At 50.7% G+C, this 20,826-nt stretch overlaps 2 protein-coding genes across 3 annotated transcripts; one reads left to right on the top strand and one right to left on the bottom strand.

Moving 5' to 3' along the window:
* Positions 1–9,068: 9,068 nt before the first annotated feature.
* Positions 9,069–11,979, top strand: GLOD5 (glyoxalase domain containing 5). 2 transcript variants are annotated; one of them, XM_086850341.1, is made up of 5 exons: positions 9,069–9,220; positions 9,646–9,794; positions 10,321–10,478; positions 10,608–10,763; positions 10,946–11,979. In XM_086850341.1, the coding sequence occupies exons 3-5, from the start codon at positions 10,338–10,340 to the stop codon at positions 11,096–11,098; spliced, it is 450 nt and encodes a 149-aa protein (XP_086706467.1). In that variant the 5' UTR covers positions 9,069–9,220; positions 9,646–9,794; positions 10,321–10,337; the 3' UTR covers positions 11,099–11,979. The 2 variants fall into 2 exon arrangements, with proteins under 2 accessions (XP_086706467.1, XP_023782547.2); XM_023926779.2 differs by lacking the exon at positions 9,646–9,794 and having other exon boundaries at positions 9,071–9,220.
* Positions 11,980–13,082: 1,103 nt separating this feature from the next.
* LOC111929257 (cis-aconitate decarboxylase-like) lies at positions 13,083–20,557 on the bottom strand. Its single transcript, XM_023926781.2, has 6 exons — positions 20,303–20,557; positions 19,687–19,741; positions 16,796–16,983; positions 16,576–16,668; positions 16,020–16,225; positions 13,083–15,268 (listed from the first exon to the last, which is right to left on the bottom strand). The coding sequence occupies exons 1-6, from the start codon at positions 20,321–20,323 to the stop codon at positions 14,350–14,352; spliced, it is 1,482 nt and encodes a 493-aa protein (XP_023782549.1). The 5' UTR covers positions 20,324–20,557; the 3' UTR covers positions 13,083–14,349.
* Positions 20,558–20,826: the final 269 nt, after the last annotated feature.

Here is a 20,826-nt window from a genome sequence, read left to right as displayed (position 1 = left end):
CAGAGTGGGAGATACCTCCAGGATTTTCAGTCTTTTCCCCCTCATTTGCCATCCCTTGGGACAAACTGATCCTACCGATCTTAAATGTTGGTGTATTTTTGTTGACCTCTGGCCGGGAGGCAAAGAGAGAACCTGGTTCTCCTTGCTATAATTCCCAGCCTGTATTCCTGCCCCCATCATTCCCATTGTGCTGTCCTTTAGCTCATTGCAGCTCTTTGCCTTCCCAGATGTATTTTTAGATTGCAGCCTCCTCTCCTTTCACCTTCCTGCTGGCAGCATGAGCGGGATGACCTCTCCACATCCTCCCCTGCTGGTGCCAGGACACAGGGAATGGCTCCCACTGCCAGAGGGCAGGGATGGATGGGATTTTGGGCAGGAATTGTTCCCTGGCAGGGTGGGCAGGCCCTGGCACAGGTGCCCAGAGCAGCTGGGGCTGCCCCTGGATCCCTGGAATGTCCAAGACCGGGTTGGATGGGACTTGGAGCAACCCAGAAAGCATTGGGAAAAATGGGCTTTGAAGTGCCTTCCACCCCAAACTATTCCTTGATTCTCTGGTTGTCTCTTCCCCTCACCAGGCCTGGAGCCTCTTCCTTGCCCCTTCCTGGCTCCTTGTGTGCAGCCAGCCAGGATTATCCCTGTCATTCCTCCAACGGGACCTCCTCAGCAGCTGGAATTCAAACCAGGCGTTCCCTGGCACCAGCAGATGCTGCCACTGCAAATCCAGCCCTGCTAAATCTCCAGCTGCCTTGGCCAAAACATCATGAATATTCATGGGGTGATTAATTAACATCTCCCCGCTTTAATAGCTCCTCACAAAATTCTGTGCCATCCCAGGGGCTGGCACCCGGGTGGAAGAGTCACTTCAAGGTATTTTGGAACAACCTGTCCGGGACTGAACACGTCTGAGGACTGCAGCGATCCCAATCAGCTCCCCAAGGCTGTGATGGTGATTAGTGCCCATAATTAGAAATCCTCCAGAAGGGTCAGGCTGTGCTGCAGAGCTGGGATGGTGCAGGAAGGAATTTCCAGCTGTGGGATATTCCAGGTTCAGCAGCCTCTGTTGTTCTTTCCACTTACACGAAGCTTAGTGGCAAAACTGCAGCTCCTGTGGCTGGAGAACCCATCCAGGAGAGACATCCCTTGGGAACAGGGAGATGGAAACGTTTGTATGGACAGAAACAGCATGAAAAAATGCCAGAGGTGTTTCTTCCCTGTCCATTTTCCTTCCCCTGCCAGGAAATGGGATGCTGGGTTATCTGGGTGATCCCACCCACGCTGCCTCCAGAGGGATTTCAGGGCTGAGCTTGCGGAAGCCTTCCTGGGATTTCTCTGGGTATTCCCAGTCTGGAGTGAAGAGAGCTTTGAGATTTCAGTGGGATGGGGATTGAAGAGGGAATATCTGCAGTGGGGGTGGGGTGGGTGCTGGATTGATCCCAAACTCTCACCTCCAGTTGCTCACCCTTTCCCACTCAGCACTTCTGAGCGCATTCCCACAGGATGCTGGAAGTGCCAACGCTCTGAATAATCCCAAAAACCATTAGAGGAGAGCAGGGACAGCAGCTCCTTCAAGGGCTGTTAAACACAGGGCTCTGCATCCAACCTCCAGCTCGGGGAGCTGCTGGATCATGGGATTCTGGAAGCTGCCAGGGAATCCTGAAGGCACCAGAACTGTGGGCTTGCCCTTGGAATGCTTTTGATCCCAAGCATTTACCACTGCCCCTCTGTCAAAACTCATCACTCATCCCCCAGAACTGCAGGGAAAGGTGAAGGGGCTTTATGATGTGGAATTAAATGAGCAGTGCTGGACCAGGACTGGTGGAATCTTGTTAATTGATGTGTTAATTACCTGTGGATATCTAGGCCAGCCTGGACTTCGAGCTTCACTTGGAGAAGCTTTATAAGTCGACCTCCAGCAGCTTGGAGGAGATGAAAAATCTTCCTCAGGTGCTTGTGGAAGCTGACCCGGCGCTGTCCCCTTTGTGAACATCCCCTCGGGTGCCCTGGAAGGCAATTAATGAGTGAATTAATTAATTAATGGCCTTGTCACACCCGGGGCCCTCTGAGCTTTTCGCAGTGTCCCCATCAGGGAAAGGTGAATAAATTCAGATGGTGAATGAGGCTGGTGGGACGGGAGGAGGTGGCACCTGGAGAGGGGAGCAGCAGGAGCTGGGTTTGGGTGTCTGGAGGCACAGCCATCCATTTATCACAGCCCATGGATACACGGAGCCAGGCTGGGAATGGAAACAATTTATCTCATTTCCAGGAACCTCTGGACCTGGTTTGGGGAGGTGAGAGCTGGTAGCACCAGGGCAGGAGCCTGGTGGCATCCCCTCATCAAGAAATAAATCAATTTGTGAATATAAAATGTATTTTATATATGTATATTATTTAAATGTATATTTAACTCTACAACAGACAACTTTCAGTCCGTTTCATAGAAACGCGCGGGTTTGGGTTGGAAGAGACCGTAAGGACCATGGACAGGGACACTTCCCACTATCCCAGGCTGCTCCAAGCCCCATCCCAACTGGCCTTGGACACCTCCAGGGATCCAGAGGCAGCCACAGGTTCCATGGGAATGGGTGCCAGGGCATCCCCACCCTCTTTATCAAACCCTTCTTCCTCTAATTTAAATTAGAGGAGTTCCTGATTCAAAACGAGGAGTTCCTTCGCCTCTGGAATTTGTCCCAGCTTTGTGTGACACATCAGGGAGGCCCAGCACACAACCCCGGAGACAGGAGCAAGGAAAATCCCAAGCCAACCCCAACGTCTGCTGTGTCCCTCTTGCAAAGCTGACCCTTTATCCCACATCCATCTTTCTTTGCGCCATCCCGTGATCTTATTCCGACTGTTGGACTCATCCCTCGGCTTCCACTAGCACAGGGAGCCCAGAGCAGCTGTGGCTGCCTCTGAATCCCTGGAAGTGTCCAAAGCCAGGTTGGAAAAGGCTTGGAGAAGCCTGGGACAGGGGAAGGTGTTAGAACAAAATGGGCTTTGATGTCCCTTCCATCCCAAACCATTCCAGGATTCTGTGGTTTTCCATAGAACTGGAAGGGAAAGGGAGAAAATGAAACCAAGGAGCTCAAGGATCCCCTGCAAGAGGATCCTTCAGCATCCCTGGCTCCCAGCCCTGAGTGGATGGAACTGGATGGGCTTTAAGGTCCTTTCCAACCCCAACCATTCCATAAATTTTGACTTCTGAGCTTCACTGGCTCCATGTGGCTTGCTGTGATTTATTGCATTTCTGCTGAGGAAATTTTTCCTTTAAGTGCTGGAAGAAAAAAAAAACCAAAACCTGGAAAAGCTGCTTCAAGCATTTATCTTCTGCTAAAATATCTGGGATTTCATGATTGGTAAGCAAGGAAAAAAGGGGGTAAAAAAGCCAAAGGAAATATCCTAAGCCATACAAGAAACCACAAACCCTAAATCCAACCTCCTTTAGCTGCAGAGTTTGCTGTATTCCCATATATGATTTATTACACTTGGAAGTTAATCTGGAAGCCCAAACTCCTGAGGTTTGTTCCTGCCAGCTCCTGGCAAGGAATTCAAGCACTTTGTGACTGTTCCCAGCTGTAAAACACCCTGGGAGAGCAACAAATACATCTTTATTAAGTTTTTTTGAGATGAAAGGCGCCGTTGAATACATTATTTTAATGCCCTCTAATGAATAAATGTGACTTCCCACTAATACAAATTAATTAATGAGCATTTCCATTTCTGAGCCTTAATGGCCAATATTAAATGTTATTAATGCCAGCAAGTTAGAGCAGCACATGCATCCATTTAAATGTTTTCCCCACATCCCAGTGATAACACCTTGGCTTTCTCTCCCATATTAATCACCCTCCTCTAACCCAGCTGTTCTGGGAATCACAGAAATCCCAGCACTGGCAGCAAGGAAAAGTTGATTCCTCCAAAGGAAGGGACGGCACGGCCGGGACACCGGGAGGCCAAAGGCTCTGATTTGGACATTGATATTCCTCCAAAATTCCAGGATCCCAACACGTGTGGAACTGCAGGCAGCTCCCAGCAGCTCTGTGCTGCCCGCAGATGGATTGTATTCCTGTTCCCAGAGCCTCTGGAGAGCCCCTTCCAGCAGCACTGTCCCTTCCGTGTCACCAGGGACGCTCCCCGTGGTGACAGTCTGAAGGAGTGGCAGGGACAGCCCTAGGGGAGGCTTCTGGCTCTAATTAAAGAACAATTAGTGAATGGGAAGTTCTGGGCAGAGCTGGTGGGATGGGATGTGGTCCCTGGGTGTGGCAGGGAAGCAGAATTTGGGGCTTTTGGAGATGAGTGTCCATAGTTAGAGAGGCTGGGAGAGCTGGGGTGTTCCACCTGGAGAGGAGAGCTCAGAGCCCCTTGCAGGGCCTGAAGGGGCTCCAGGAGAGCTGGAGAGGGACTGGGGACAAGGGATGGAGGGACAGGACACAGGGAATGGCTCCCACTGCCAGAGGACAGGGATAAATGGGATATGGGGCAGGAATTGTTCCCCGTCAGGGTGGGAGCCCCTGGCACAGGTGCCCAGAGCAGCTGGGGCTGCCCCTGGATCCCTGTAATGTCCCAGGCCACGTTGGACATTGGGACTGGAGCAGCCTGGGACAGTGGAATGTCATTCCAAAGCATTCCCTGATTTTATGGTTCTATAAAGCCATATTTCATGGAAGATTCCTCAGACACTTTTCCCTGCAGGGGGAAGCCTGTCCCAGAAGACAGAGGGAATTCACAGCAATATTTCTGGGATGATTTCACAGTGAGCTGACTGTGGGGCTGTTGTTGTCCCAAGGTGCTCATTTCCACCAAATTCGCTGGATCTGACTCAAAGTATTCCAGTCAGGTGTTTCTGAAGATAAAAAGAGAAACTGATCTGTCTCCTCTGGAAATTTTTTATGGCCCACAAGTCATATTTTCCCTCAGCAAAACAAAGGGCTGTAATGGAAATTTCCAGGCCAGTTTGGCCCAGTTTGAAGGTCAGACTGGTGTGTTTTGTCTATCAGAGTCAGCACTTCCAGCTCTGACCTTCCTCCATCACCAGCGCCCAGATCCCAAGCCAGGGGATGGAGCTGAAGGAAGGGAATGGAGTTGGTGGCTCCCACTTTTGGGGTTCCTCAACACCCAAAACATCCCCACCACCCCCTCCAGCTCCTCCTGCCCAGCGTGGCTTCCCCTGGGAAAGACACTCAGCAGCTAGGAAAACAGGGGATCAAAACCCTGGGATCAAAGCAGGGAGGGGAGTGCTGACACAAACACCTGCTCAGCAGTCTGGGGTGAAAAAAGGAGGAAAATTTCACCTAAATGATCCTAATGGCACCTCAGTGGCCAGCACTGGACCGTTAATGGAAATAAAGTTGCTAAATTAAACAAAAGGTGTTTAATGGGGCCAGTCTGCCCCATTCCCTTCCATAAATGTTAAACTGTCATTTCCTTCCAGTATTTTATCCATCTTTAAATCCTACATGAGTCTATAGACGAAAGGAGAAAAACCTTGGAAGGCTACAAGGTGTTCCTGCTCTGGTAGAAATCATCCCAAAGTGTCTTCCCAGTGCTGGGGTTGCTCCACGGGCAGGACAGGGTGAATTTTATTGTCCTGGGGTGTCCCTGATCGGCTCCAGAGGGTGAGGACAGGTCTGGAACATGCAGGAAGCCCCAGGCTGGGCTGGGGTTGTTCAGCCCATCCTTGATGTGAGCAGAACATTGGAACGACATCACAGTTCGTGAGAAAAGGGGGGAATTTTTAGCAAGTTGTCCCCACAGAGGTTGCGGCACCTTCCCCGGGGCTGACGATGTCACAGCCGAGCTTTCTGTGCCATCTCTGCAGTCCTGGGGGCTCTGCAGGGGAAGGTGACCCGTTCCCAGCTCCAGGACACGGCCACAATTGCCAGTCTGGCTCTGCAGGTGTGTCCTGCTGCAGGAGGTGGCACCCCAGGGCTCTCCCAGCTCCCGCAGCCTCCTCCTGCTGGAATATTCCTGCACAGCTGGCTGCTCCCGGGCTGTTTTGCAGGGCAGGTTTGGCTTTGCTGCAGTTCTGCAGGAACCTCATCCAAGGTCTTTCCTGCTGTTTGTGCTGCCCATGGACGGAGCCCAGGCTGGGAGGAAACCTGCCCGAGAACATCCCTCTTCCCTGCTGTCAAAAATCCCTCATCCCTGCTGGGAAAAAACTCCTGACAAGAAGAGAGAAGCCAAGCAAAGGTCCAGCGAGCACATGGAGAAAGACATCACCATGTAGCTGGGCCAGCCCCTGGAGAGGCTCAAGGTGAGTGCAGGACCCTGGCCTGGGCCTCCAAGGGCAAGGACTCTTCCCAAAACTCTGGATTAACCTGTGTCCAACTCTCCCTGACCTGAATCCAGTCTGGGGTGACGTTACTTTGTTGTCACAGGGTATGAGAGCACCTGGGTTTTGTTCTGCTCAGGGATTCCCAAAATCCTGGCATGGCCTTCTCCAGCTCTCCCAGTGTGAGCACGGACACCAAGGGAAGGGGCAGAAGGGTGTAAATAGCCCAGGAGCCCATTCCTGTTTCTTGGAAACAGTCCATGCATTTAGGAACTCTAAATCCTTGGGATCTAGGGTGTTTCTCCACAGCCAAATTGCAGCAGGAATACTGAAACAGATTCTTGGGCTGTATGAAGAGACAGGAGGATGAAGAAAAGGATTATTCCCTTGTTTTACAGCAGATGTGGAATGTCCTGTCCCGTGTTCCCTTCCCTGATCACTGCTGGCTTTGGCTGTGCAGTTCCACCTCAGCAGCATCACAGGATCCCAGGCTGGAAGGGATCCCAAAGGATCATCCAGTCCAAACTTCACTGGGAAGGTTGCTTGGAGGAGATTCTGTAGCTCCCTGTCCAGTCACATCCTGAAAGCTCCAGTGGTGGGACTCTATCCCATCCCTGGGCAGGTTTGATTGATTATCCCAGCTTGTTCTCACTGGAAAAAATTCCTTCTACTCAGACAATGTGATCAGCCCGCTTTTCCCACAAGGAAGCCTTTCCCACTCCCTCTTCCTACTGACAATCCAAACCGTGTGCGGGCTTTTCTCATTTTCCTGCTGCCTTGTCCTCGTGCCCATTTCCAAGTGGTGGACCAAGACACATGGGGGGGGCAGAATTCCAAAACTTTGGTGGGGAGCTTGTTCCCCGTTTGTTCCCAGTTTGTTCCCATCCCCACTCCGGTTGCGTGCCGGCATCTGGCAGATCCCAGTTCTTTTTTTCACAGCTGCCTGGGCTGATCCATCCAACACTTCCCAAGCGGCCTCTTTGTTAACTGAGCTAAGAGCATCTGGCTCTGCTAACTCAAACAGACATTCCCTCCTTCCCGAGGCCGCGGCTCTTCCGCTCCTTCCCTCTCCCTAAAATGTCTCGCAGACGGAGCTCAGCTGGAATTATTTATGGGACCTGTTACTTCCAATTTATTTCCAGTGGTTGCTGTCAAACATTTGTTGGCTTGGCTGGAAAATCATCTCCATGTCTCTTGCCACCTGAGGTCTGCTGTGGCTTCAAATCCTCAGCAAAAAATTCCCTTTTCCAAGGGAAAAAAAATCATTTTATTGCTCACAACAAAGTGAGTGGGATATGAAGATACCTGAATTTCCCAAAATTCTGGCGTGGCCTTCTCCAGCTCTCCCAGTTTCTCTTCACCAAGAGAAGGTGCAAGGAGGTGCAAGTAACACAGGAACTGATTCCTGGTTCTTGGAAACAGTTCATACATTTAGGAACCCAAAATCCTTGGGATTTAAGCTATTTCTCCACAGCCAAGTTACAGCTGGAATACTGAAATGGATTCTTGGGCTGCATGAACAGGCAGGAGGGGAAGGAAGGGATTATTCCCTTGTTTTACAGCAGATGTGGAAAGTCCTGTCCTGTCCAGCTCTGGACCCATGGAGCAGGGGCTCTGCTTTTCTAGGTGCTGTGGCAGCCCATGGAGCAGGAATTCATCCAGCAGTACCAAGAGTTTGAGGAACTCGTTCAACACTGCTGTGCAGGAGCAGGGCTTGCTCTGGACCTCACCATGGAGGACTTGCTGAGCTACTTCAACTCCATCACCATGTCCAGCAGGTAGGGAAATCTCTCTCTGGATGTCTGGAGCAGCTCAGGAATTCTTGTCTACAGCCACACCTCCGAGGAGCTGAGCACAACACCATTCCCAAGCTGGATATTTGGATTCCTACCTCGAACTTAAACTCAAAGTCCCTCTGACTTGCTGGTCCTGGACTGAACCTCTCTTGGGCAAGTGGCATTGTCAGATCCAGACCAAAACTTCCCTGCTCCAGGAAAACATTTTGCCATTGGGGAATGACCCTCCAAGCCTCAGATTTCCACCAAAGTGAGCGCTGGTGCTGCAGCTTCTCAGTAGAACATTCCCAATGGAAAAACATCTTCTCTCCGGGGACTTTCTCCTTTTCTGTGCTCGAATTTCAGTGAGGCTGTACTAAACCAGAGGGTTAAACCACTTGGAGACCCTCGGAGTGTGAGGTGTTCCCACATCCAGGTATCCCAACAGGCACCGCTGCTCCACGGCTCTCCTCTGAAAGCCGTCTGGCAGATGAAAGTCCAGAGCTGTAAATATTAATGGATTTATTGCTTTCAGCTCAGGTTTACTCACATCTTAACGGGAGTGGAGATATGTGTGGTTCTAGAGATCCAAACCGATCCCTCAGGGAATTGCCTGCTTTTTAACCCGTTGTCATAGGAATCTTCTTACACCAACTCACCAATATATTGTCATTTTTAAAATGTCTCTGTTTCTTGGGATGGTCACGAAGCTCATGTTCTCCAACACAATTTTCTTCCTAAACAACCAAAGAGTTTGAACTCCTTGATATTTGCCTCGGAGGACAAAGATTATTTTATTTTATTTATTTTGTGTGATAGAAAATAATCTAGGAGATAAGATTCCCTGTCCATTGCCAGGGGGCTGGGAGGCTGCTGTGGCTGCTTGGACAGCCCTTCTTCTCCAGGGATATCCTGGTTTCTTCAGTGGGAGCTTTAAGCCAGCACATAAACCAAATTTTCTCTTGTAAATGGAAAAATCCAGACTATTTTTCTGGGATTTTTTCAAGCAGTTGGCCTTTGGGTCAAGGTCCACCTCTGCAGGGAGCAATGTTTAGAGTTCCCATTTCCAATCTCATCATCCCCTCCCTTGTCCTGTGACGTGGCTGCTCCCAGCAGGAAGAGGACAGGCCTAGGAAACCATCCAGCACTGCCTTCCCAGCTCTTCATCCCTCGGGAGGTAACAGGAATTTTACAGCCCCATTTCCTTTCAGGTTTTGGCTCAGGGGCTCACCTGGGAGGGGAGGGCAGGGGTTGGGAGCTGTAGGCTGAAAGTGCTGTAATTTGGGAGCACCCAGAAGGACCCCTGAGGTGAAGGGATTTGCAGAGGGATTGAGCCAGGTGGCTCCGTTGTTGAGCACCAAATGCCATCAAGGAGGGGTAGGGGTTCCTCTGGGTCTGTCGATGGTTCCCCCACAGCTGGTGCAGTCACCAGGCACAATCCAGGCAGTGCCAGGGAATGGGATAATGGGATCTTGCTCCAAGCAGGCTCCTCTGGCTGCAGTGAGCTGAGATCCCGGTGAAGCTGCACCTGGCTTTATGCTGACCCTGCTCCTGTGTCAGTGGGGCTGTGGGAACTTGCCTCACCAAACCCTTCCCATGCAGAATCATGGAATCATTCAGGTTGGAAAAGCCGTCTGAGATCACTGAGTCCAACCATTCCCTCAGCTCTGCCATGTCCCTAAAAGCCAAGGGCAGTGTCAGAGGATCTGAACCCAACCTAAGCCACCAGGAACCTCTGTGACCCCAGGCTGGTGAGTCCCCACACCCTGGTGCTGTGCCACCCTGAGCCCCTGGCCTCACCCTCTGTCTGGTGGTGACATCTGGCAGCTTAAACATCCCCAGATGTTCCCTGCTGCTGTTCCAGGCCCCAGTTTGTCTCCACTCTCTGCCTTGGCTCCACCTGGATGAGTGCCCACACCTGAGGGGACACCCGAGGGGGTTGGAGAATGATCACACATGGTCCCATCGTTAGTGCACACTTTGGTGTTTGTGTCTTGGGAGCTTGGTGACATCAGCCCTTGGATAGGTCACCTGGATTGTCCCCGACACCTGGCCCAGCCAGGGCCTCTGACAGGCTCAGGTGCCACCAGATGCAGACCAGAGTCCGAGGTTCTTGCAGGGAGGAGGATTTATTGCTTCTGTACTTGTGCCACCTGCAGGACGAAGGAAAACCCGGGTGATCCCCACTCAGCCCTCAGCTCCCGGTACCACTTTCCATTTCCCTGCACATTTTCATGCATTTCCCTGACTTCCGTATTCTCTGGTTTTCCATACCAGTTCCCAGCCCTGAGAGCATGTCCTGGAAGAAGGAGGGCATGAGCCCACCCCCGTGTTTCATCCAGCGCCTGGACCACCTTGTGCTGACTGTGAAGAGCATCGAGGACACTGTGGCCTTTTATTCCAAAGTCCTGGGCATGGAGGTGGTGACTTTCAAGGTAACCCTAACCGGAGTTAGCAGGATCCCACCAGGTCCCCAGGGTTTCCAGGACTGCTCAGGGAAGTGGGTGCTGAAGGTTTCCAGCCCAGGAAGGCTCCCTAACGTTGGCCTTTTCCTTTGGGAACAGGGAAATCGCAAAGCTTTACGTTTTGGCCAACAGAAGTTCAACCTGCACGAGGCTGGGCATGAGTTTGAGCCCAAGGCTCGGCGCCCGGTGCCCGGCTCTGCGGATTTTTGCCTGATCACAGCAGAGCCCCTGGAGAAGCTGCTGGAACATCTGGAGGTGAGGAAGGCAGTGTCATCCCAGGGGACACGAGTCCAGAGCCTCTAAACAATGCTGTCCTGGGGAATGTCAGGGTTGTCTCATCCAGCAGCTCAAGGGAACTTGAACCTGTTTTCAAGGCTGGGGGAGGAGGGCACAATGATGATGTGACCATCAAACCCTTGCTCTTCTGCATCCTCCAGGCCTGTGGGGTGCCCAGTGAAGAAGGTCCCGTGGCCAGAACTGGTGCTGTGGGTCCAATAACCTCCGTCTACTTCCGAGACCCCGACGAGAACCTGGTTGAGGTTTCCAGGTACTGCACGGATGTGGCTGCAGAAACTGAAGGGGAACCCTGACACACGCTGACACCACAGCCCATGCCCTGCCTGGGTCCCAGCAGGAGATGGGGTGCACAGGCCAGGTTTGCCTGGCCCATTTAAAGGTCTTCTTTAATTATGTAAACTTGGGACAAGCCTCAAATCATAGCCACAAAGTTGGGCTGCCAGGACATTGGGAGTTTTCCCAAAGCAGCCTGCTCTGCTCTGGGTGTGAATCCTGCTTTTATACATCTCCATCACGGAGACTTTATGGCCTTCTGGAAATTCCTGTCCTGTCACTCCTCTCCTCTTCAGAGTTACTTTTCCACAGCTGGAAATTTCTGTCTCACTCTCATCCTCCTGCTTCTTGTCTCAAGCTGCCTGTTGCTGGTGGCTCTCCCATCAAGCCAGAGGTTTAAATCCAGCTGTGACTGTCCAAACACACTCCTTGCCTGGGATTTGGGAACTCAGCCTCTGTGTGACACTCAAAACCTCCTGAAACTGAAGCTCCAAGTTTCATTCTCAGCTCTGTATCAATAATTGAGGGGTTTCTGTCACTCAGGAATGGAAAAAGCAAGGATGAGGAGCCTACATGAAGGGCAGCATGTCAGAAGTCCAGGAATTCACCTGGATTTGTGCAGGGATTGAGGATGGTCTGACACAGAGGAGTCTGATGGCACCTTGTTACCTGTGGGACTGTCCTAAGTTTTCTTCTTCCCTTAGTTGTTTAAAAATCCATTTCAAAGTTATCTGAAAAGTATAAAACAATGAAGCACCTGGGGATTCTCAAGAAGAGCAGTTCCCAGGCTGGCCACACTGAGGTAGCAGCGATATCCTCACGGGAACAGCGCTGGAAAGGAGGGAGGACTCTTCTGACCTCTACAGTCCAAATCCTCTATAAAATTGAAACAATCTCTGAATCGTACTCATTTTTTCCTTGCTGGAATTTCGTGGGAAATCCAAATTTCTTCATGGTGCGAAAACAGGCAAGGTCACAAAATATTCAGTGCTTTGGATGATCAGCAGGGACGAGCTGGTTTCCATCGAGCCATTTGTGGGAACTAAAGACAGGAATGCCATGGGAGAAAGCCACGAGCGTCTCCTCACCTTTAGCTGGTGAATGGAGATCCGGGAAGGGATCCCAGGGAGGGATCCCAGGGAGGGACCCCCGGGAGCGGAGTCCCCTCGGCCCCGGTGCCCGCGGAGGATCCGACGGCTGCTCTCCAGGGTGCTGATGTGCCCCGGCCGTGTCTGGCTGACGCGGGACCACGCGGAAGGTCCTGCCCATGGGAGAGGATTGGTGCCCACGGGAGAGGGTCGAAGCCTATGGGGGAGGGTCAATCCCCGTGGAAGAGGGTCAAAACCCACGGGAAAGGGTCAAAATCCACGGGAGAGAGTCAATCCCTACAGGACAGGGCTGGTACCCATGGGAGAGGGTCAAAACCCATGGGAAAGAGGCAATCCCTACAGGACAAGTTCTGTACCGATGGGAGAGGGTCAAAGCCCATCGGAATGGGTCAAAACCCGTGGGAGAGGGTTTCATTCCCTTCACTGGAGCCCGTCTGGGTTCTGTCCCACACATTGACCCCTGTAAGTGCTGAGCTGCTGGCTGGCCTGGGGGACACCGGCTCCGTGGCTTTCCCATTTCATTGGAGGGTGAAACATGGAATGACACTTTTGGGGGTCTCACACCTGACCCAAACCACGGGAAACTCAAAACTCGTCGTGTAAATTTAGCAAGTATTTGGAATGTGCTGCTGATGGAGGGACCTCTCTTGGAGTGATGGTGTTGGAGCACCAGAGGCTTTGCTGGCTGATGATTGTTGTTGTCTCTGGGAAAAACAACTTGTGGGGATCAATGTTCTTCCCTGGAGAAACCCCTGGCCACAGGCCAGCATTCCAGCTGTCCCTGTCCCAACCTCTGCTGGACTCCCCCTCTATTGGAAAAGCCTCTGTATTGAGTATTCCAATTAAAACTGATGGTTTATATAATGCAGCATTAAATCTTTACTGAGAAAACAAATTTAATTCTGTTCTTTATTCAGCAAGATTCATTCTGAATATTGGACAGTGGGGTATTGGAGTGGATAATTGGAGTGGATTAACAGGTGGGAAAACAGTTTTCTTCTGGATGGTTCGTTCCCTGCACAAACCAAGACCAGCAAGAGAAAAGGATCTTCCTTCTTGTCTGCTCCCATCTCATCCCTGTTGAACTCTAATTTCCACAGCAGATCCCACAGTTTTCCTATTGGGAAGGAGCTCTTTGGATCAGCAATCCCACTGTATGATGTGGAGAAATGTTGAGCTATCCATCTCACCGTTCAGGGAGGATGCAGGGGAAAGAGCCTTCCAGGGAATGGCTGCTCAGGAGCACGGATTTCATCCCAGCTGGAAAGATGAGTTAAGAGCCGAGTCTCAATGAGCTTCCCTTCTTTTCACAGGAGGGAAAGGGGAATTTCCCAAGTGGAGTCACAGTGTATGTGCTCAAGTCACCTCCCAGAGAAGCCCATGGGCCACCTGGTGAGCCAGCTCAGAACAGGTGCCTGGGATAGCCTGGGAAAGCCTGGGAAAACCTGGGAAAGCCTGGAGGGGTGGTGTGGGACAGCCCTGGGATGGCCAGGGACTGCCCTCAGGGTGTAGGATTCCTCAACTGCCAACCCTCCTCCCTTCAGAAAAGACATCCAGGTCTCGAGGGTCCTCAAGCCATCCTTTGTACACAGAGAAGTGGCAAACACTGCCCACAGGCTGGAGAAACAGGAGGCTTTTACAGGAAAGGAAGATAATCCCTCTCTTCCAGAGAGTTCTGCAGGCAGGGCTGTTTGCAGCAAGGATGGATTTTTCTTGTGGCCAGCGGGACTGCCTGAGCCTGATCCCAAAAGTGCCCAGAGCAGCACTAAGAAAAGCACAGGCTCTGCAGCTGGATTTCCTCCCCTTCCCAGACTCAGTGGTCAGGTGTTCTGCACAGAAAAATCTTGGAATCCAGCTGTAAGAATTGCCTGGGTGCCGTTTCTTTCTGGAGAACTGGATGATACCCCAGGGTTCTCAGAGATTTCCATGGGAATTTTTTTATACTTGTGGTGGCCTTTCAGCACCTCAGCATCAAGCAGGAGTCAAAGTTTACTCCGTGTGCTAACCCAGACACACCTCCTGCCTCGTGGGTTCCTTAGGAATTATCTACTGGAAGGGGTGGGAACGTCCCGGTCCTTGGGAATCAATAGGAAAGCACCAATGAGGAAAGGAATAGCAGTTTCACCAGGACACGCCCCTCACCAAGCCCCCATGCTGTCCCCTCACAGGCTGCAGGCCAGCTGGGAGCTGTCTGACAGGTTCTCCAGGTTGTCCACGAGAGTGATGATGGCTTCTATTTTTTCTTCTGGAAGCACGTGGGAGGCGTTGGATCTAAACTTCTTCAGGAGCGACTCTTTGCTCAGGGGCTTCCTCCAGTGCCCGTAGAAAGTGTCACATTTTCCCGTCAGGACGTCCCCGCTGTGCAGGAGCAGGGCCACCTCTCCGTACATCTTGTCAAAGTTGGCCACGTTGTCTTCAGGGTGCTCCACCACCACCTTGTCCAGCAGCTCCCTGAGCTCCTGCCGGTGGATGCTGCTCTCGGAGAAGGAGCCCAGGCCCACCTCGCCATCCAGCAGGGCAGCACAGGCGTTGAACTGGAAGGAGTGCCTTGCCTGGTGCTCCGAGCTGGGGAAAGGCCGGTTGATGTACTTGGACACCGGGATCTTCAGCACAATGGTGCGGATCAGAGACGGGGAGAAGGACCCCGCGTAGTTGATGAAGAGGTTCCGGACGGACAAGGCAGCATCCACCACCCAGTGCATCCCCAGGTGGGCTGGGAACCGCTTGAAGGCGATGTCCTGCTTTTCCAGGAGGAACTCGTGGTGCTCTCCGGGAGCGGACAGCGGTTTGGGGTGGTAGACGCTGTAGAAGGCGCTGAATCCCGAGCAGCCAGGGATGTCATCCAGGATCAAGGGGTTGGCCTCCATCCCTCGGGCCGCCAGCAGAGCGGCCTCCAAGCCCAGGCGGGTGGCGTTGCCGACATGCAGCGGCTTGGCCTGGGTGGCTGCGTTGGCCATGGGCGCCCCGGCAAGGGACGCAGCAATGCCCAGGGCGTGGCAGCACTGGGCCGAGCTGAGGGACAGCAGCTTGGCTGTGGCCGCGGCGCTGCCCAGGGTGCCCACCACCGAGGGAGGGTGGAACCTGCAGGGGGACGGCAGGAATGAGCGGTCCTGGCACAGGGAACACCCAAAGCACACCTCCCAGGGAAAAATTAATGGAAAATGAGGAGCCCATCAGTCAGTGGATCTCCCTCATGGCTCTGGTGCAGGTGGGATTCACCCCGACTCAAAATTTACTGCAAATTTTAATAAATTAACTTTAAAATCAGAGTTTTACTAGAGTTAATTAACATAACTTTAGTCTAAAAACAGCTTCTCCTTGAAACTGCCTCAGAAATACTCAGGGGTGAGCTCAGCATCTCCAAAAAGCAATTTCAACTTCCTCTGGGAGGTGCAATAGCTTGTGTCCACACAGCCAAACTTTGTATCCCTCAGACAAACAATTCACCCCTGAACACACCCCAGGGAAGAGTTCCTGGTTGATTCCATCTCTTGGATCACACCAGGGCACCGCTGGTGGCAGCAGCTGGCCCAGGGGCTGTGCCCACCACCACCAGACTCTGCTTGGTTTTGGTCTCCTGCCCTGGCTGGGTCAGGTGATGGCACTGCAGACCCCCTGAGAGTCCTCCTGAGGGTCATTTTTGAGGCAAAATCCATGGAAATCACCAAATAAATTCATGGTGCAATTGCCTCTGGCATTTGGCTCTCAGTAAGGCTTTACCCTGGGGTAAAGCTAAATTAAACTGGACTTAAACTTGGCTTAACCTAAACTAACATCTTAAAATCCAGACTCGCCAACCCTCTTCATCCTCGGCCAAGAACAGGAGCTTTACCTTTTGGGAATGTCGTGAGCCTCAGTGGAGAAGTGCATGAGCCTCCCTTGCACTTCCAGGCCCACGTTGAACGCCAGCAGGAAATCCAGGCCGTTGGGTTTGGTGTTGGGAGGGAGCATCTGGGAAGCTGCCAGGAGAGCCGGCAGGACGGCCCCGGAGGGGTGAGTGGCAGGGTGCCAGGTGTCGTCAAAATCCATGGAATGAGTCTGCCAGGGAAACAGAGATGAGGATGTGCTGACTGGGGGCTGCCAAAGCCTCCACTCTTCAGCTTCTCTAAAAGCCAGGAGATTCCCGGCTTCTGTCCCCCATCAGTGACCACTCCTGTTTCCTGGAATGCCAATTCCTGGCACCACAGGAGGGCACAGATTCCCCTGGGAGAGCCAGGAACACAGAGCCCCCCCGGAAAAAACCAGGAGAACAGATTCCCCTAGAAGAGCCAGAAGCACAGGTTCCCTTGGAAGATCTGGGAGCACAAATCCCTCTTGGAAGATCTGGGATCACAGATCCCCCTTGGAAAAGCCGGGAGCACAGATCCCCTGGGAAGACCCAGCCTTACCGCCACGCCATTGGTGAAGGCAGCCAGCGTCGGGGAGAGCTTCACTCCTGGCTTTCCATAGACCGAGCTGACGGCCACGGAGGAGTACAGCTCCTGAGGAAAGGAGGGAATGTCAGGGCAGCCCTGGAGGGAGCAGGGGTGGTGCCAGCCACCCGCAGCCCCAGCAGCCGCCAGGATCAGCCCCAGAGGCGCATGGTGGCAGTGGTGGGGCTGTCCCTACCCGGCAGTAGCGCAGGGCGATGTCGAAGACCCGCGTGGTGCTGCCCACAAGCCCCACGCCGATGCTGTCCAGGATCATCCTCTTGCTCCGCTGCCGCACGGTCTGGGACAGGTGCTCGGGCTGCGCCGCGTGGATGAACGAGGCAAAGCTGCTGGTCACAGTCTCCTCGGGAGCGCTCTGGGCCACCACTGCAGCAGCAGGACAAGGACACCGCTGAGCCCTGCGCTGGCCCCCGCAGCTCCGTGCCCCCGGTGTCACCAGGCTCGGGGAGCTGCACCTGCCCGAGCCTGGTGCGCCCGTTTTGGGAGTCCCGCAAGGACAGGGAGCTGGAATTCATCATCCCCATGGCTCTCTTCCCACTCGGGATACTCTCTGGTTCCATATGTTCTATATATATAACATTTCATATTCCACAGGTGCTCTGGGCTCCACCTGGGGTGGCTTCCAGAAGGTTCAGGTGAAGAAACTTCAGAGCTCAGCCCCATCCCCTCACCCTGTGCTTCCAAGAACCATTTTTTTGGGAGGCATCAACACAAATGATGTCCCTTTATCCAGAGGAAAGGCAGAGCAGGAATAGACCACAGAAATCCAAAACTTCCATAATTTTTTGGAAAGCAGGACTAGACCCAAAGCCTGAATTTATCCAGATGTTTCTTTCTACAATGCCCTGAAGTGTCTTGACTCAGACAACAAAGCTCTTAAGCTCTATGTAATCCAAAGGATGCTAATCATTCAAAGTAGGTTAAAATTCTAAGGAAAATTCCCAGTTTGTGTCTATCGTATGTTTCAATTTCAGTGACAAATTGCCTTGTTTAGATTATAAATAGATCATTATTATATAAATAAATATGTAGCATAATTTTCATAATTAATATAGTCATAACGTATAAAATTATTATTAATAATAGAATTAGAATACACTATATAATGCATATAATTACATAATATATTATTAATTAAATATTTTAATTATATTATATCTATTATATATTATAATTATATTCTACATTATAATAATATATTATTATATATTATATATTACATATTACACATTCTATATTATATATTAATATATATGATTATATATTATCATATATTATCGTATATTATCATATATTATCATATATTATCATATATTATTCTATTCTATTCTATTCTATTCTATTCTATTCTATTCTATTTAATGTATGATATAATACATAATATTATATTTAATATATAATATAATACATAATATATATTCTATATTATATATACGATATTATATATACATTATACATAATATATAAAATATATAATATTATATATTATACATAATATATATAATACATAATATATTATGTATTATATATTGTATAATTATATCTATAAGTCGTAGAAACAAAATTGTTATGGCCTGTTACAATTTCTACTGTTAATTTGAGAGCACACAGGAGAGCAGGAAAAGTAAAATTCCATGTAGCCAACATCTGCAGGATGGCAAATCCGTGCACTTGCTTATGGATGGAAGTGGGGGTGCACACACAGATGGAGATAAAAGATGAATTAATGTCCAAATTAAACGAATCACAGGTGAAAAAAATAAAAGTACTTTGCTCCAAGAGGAAAGCTCATCCAGACCGGCAGGTACACAAGAGGCTTTGTTTTTTGGAACAGCAAACATGGCAATTAATGAAATGACCATTCCCTAATTTCCCTGGTTTGGATTCATCCTGAAATGTCACATCAGTGAGTCACGGAGCGCTGGCTCATGCTCGGGCTCACCTCGAGCCCAGCCTGTAAACACAGCTGGGAATGCCATCACCTCCTGAGTCAGCGGGAGAACATTCCGGCTCCTGGGAGCGCATTCCCGCAGGGACCCCAGCCCGGCTCCCCCCGGAGCAGCCCTGGCTGATGTCAGGGCTTGGACAGGCTGCAGGAAAATCTGCTCCAATCACCCAGCACCCAGAAAAGTTGGACCGGTTCCTCCCCGGCATCAAATGCTCTTTGTCACCTCCGCAGGCAGCGGGGATTTTTAACCCTTCAGCTAAAAAGCGTTCCATGACTCCCGGGTTTTCCTCCTGGCATGGCAGGACTTCATTAAAAAAATTAAATTTGATGCAAGACCAAATAAATCCCTGTGGATTATTAATTCTCTTGTCCTCAGGTCTCATTAAGCAGCATTCCTTGCATTTGTTGTATTAATAACTAATTTTTAAATAAATTGAGATAATAGACTGAGAATCTATTTTAAAATGAGTTATTAAACCTATTATAAACTTACAATAAACAAAGAGCCCTTTTTAAAAGAAGTTAATAAACTTATAATCAACTTATAATAAACTTATATTAAACCAAGAAAACTATTAGAAGTTAATAAACAGACCAAGAACTTATTTTAAGATCGGTTAATAGACAAACTTTGACCAAGTTAAGAGACAAAATAGAGCAAGTGTCTACACAGCCAAGTTACAGCCAAGTTGTGGTTAATTTATCCAAAGCTGGAGCCACAGAAACAGAATCTCTCCAGGCAATGCCCAGAGCAGGATCAGGTGTAATTAGGAAGCAGCGACAAGTGGAGGAGTTAAGGATCTTTCAACATCTTACATTTGTGGTCGAAGAATTTGGAAAGTCCTGTTCTAAACCAGTTAATGTTCTGGTTTAGCGCAGGACAAACAATCCACATTTTTACTCTTGGCTGCTTTTGTCCCGGTCCTTCATCCCTGGGGGCACGAAGCACCACAGGATCCCCCAAACATTTGGAAGTTTTGCCTTCCAAAAATGTGAGGATTTCTCTGGGCGTGCTCAGCCCAGCACCTTCTTTTCCAGCAATGCCGTGATTATTATTACCCCATAATGATTATTTAGGGGTGCCCGCCAGGGAAGGATGAGGGATGCTGAGAGATACAAACCGTGGGCAGCAGTTTTGTGGACTTGCCGAGAGCTTGCCAAGAACTTCTGGGATTTCTGGAGGAGAGAGACAGAGAGGGAATTTGTCACCGGAGCTGCTGGAAGGTTTCTCGGAGCCGTTTTCCTGGTTGTGCCTCCCGTCGTGAGACACTCACAGATCAAACGAGCACGTAAAAGTAACGACATATTTAAAGGAGGGGAAAAAATACTTTCCGAAGCGGAGTCCAGCAGGGATGCCAAGAACATCCAGGGAAATAAAACCTCACAGCTGAAGGGGCAGGAAAGCCTTTGCAGCCCTGCCACGATGGGACCAGCTGGGAGCGGTCCCATGGAGCAAAACCCACGGAGCACATCCCAACAACAACAACAACAACCCCCACATGGCACGGTCCAGGGAATGCTCGGGACACATGAAAGGAGCAGGATGGCAGGAAAAGGTCAGCAGCTGAATGAAGTGACTGTGAAAACCATCAGAATTTGTTAATTTTGGGGCAGGTTCCCGTTTAATGCCACGCTCGGCTGGACCAGCAGAGGAGCCGCCCGGAAAGAGACATTTCCTCCCCAAAAGTGCAAAAGGCTAGCTCAGGGATGGGGAGGGTTTGCATGGAAGAGTTTTACCTGGAAGCTGGAGTAGACCATTCTGGTGGCTGCTTCTCACAGTGCCCTTCCCGGCTGGGTGTACTCGGCGCGAGGGATGGCAGAGGTGTGTGGCTGGAAGGTGCCGGTGGCAGGGTTTATATCTGCGTCCAAAAGGCAATTTGCTTTCTGTTTTGTGCGACTGAATTTCCAGGGGGATGACATCAGCCCCTGGGGAGCCAGAGGGTGGGGGGAACCTGTGAGGAGGGGTGGTTTGTCCCTGCTGGACAGAAGGGAAACCCCCCCCCCCCCCACCACCACCCCTTTCAGGAAATAAATAAAGATTTCAGACAATAACTGACAAGGTTCAAGGAAACTCCTCTCTTGAAAATGCCACAAGTGCCAATGGGTGAAGCAGCTGGCTCCAGGCTCCTCCTCCTGAGCAGGACTATAAACGTGGGATTTACCAGGAAATGAGAGGGACAAGAGCGTCCTCCCATTGAGCCGAAGTGTCACCAAAGCAGGTAAATCCCAGCTGCAGAGGCAGAAGTGAGGCAGTGGTGGTT

The sequence above is a fragment of the Cyanistes caeruleus genome, chromosome 14, assembly GCF_971803275.1.
Source record: "Cyanistes caeruleus chromosome 14, bCyaCae1.hap1.1, whole genome shotgun sequence".
NCBI classification, from domain to species: domain Eukaryota; kingdom Metazoa; phylum Chordata; class Aves; order Passeriformes; family Paridae; genus Cyanistes; species Cyanistes caeruleus.
This window is presented reverse-complemented; position numbering and strand designations above follow the sequence as displayed.

Bases quoted from the DNA above. Each gene is read 5' to 3' on its own strand.
- GLOD5 (XM_086850341.1), top strand. From the start codon at position 10,338: ATGTCCTGGAAGAAGGAGGGCATGAGCCCACCCCCGTGTTTCATCCAG. The intron at 10,479-10,607 runs GTAACCCTAACC...CTTTGGGAACAG, and splicing joins TGGAGGTGGTGACTTTCAAG to GGAAATCGCAAAGCTTTACG. The intron at 10,764-10,945 runs GTGAGGAAGGCA...TGCATCCTCCAG, and splicing joins AGCTGCTGGAACATCTGGAG to GCCTGTGGGGTGCCCAGTGA.
- LOC111929257 (XM_023926781.2), bottom strand. From the start codon at position 20,323: ATGGTCTACTCCAGCTTCCAG. The intron at 19,742-20,302 runs GTAAAACTCTTC...TCTCTCCTCCAG, and splicing joins TGGTCTACTCCAGCTTCCAG to AAATCCCAGAAGTTCTTGGC. The intron at 15,269-16,019 runs GTAAAGCTCCTG...GTCCCCCTGCAG, and splicing joins GCTCACGACATTCCCAAAAG to GTTCCACCCTCCCTCGGTGG.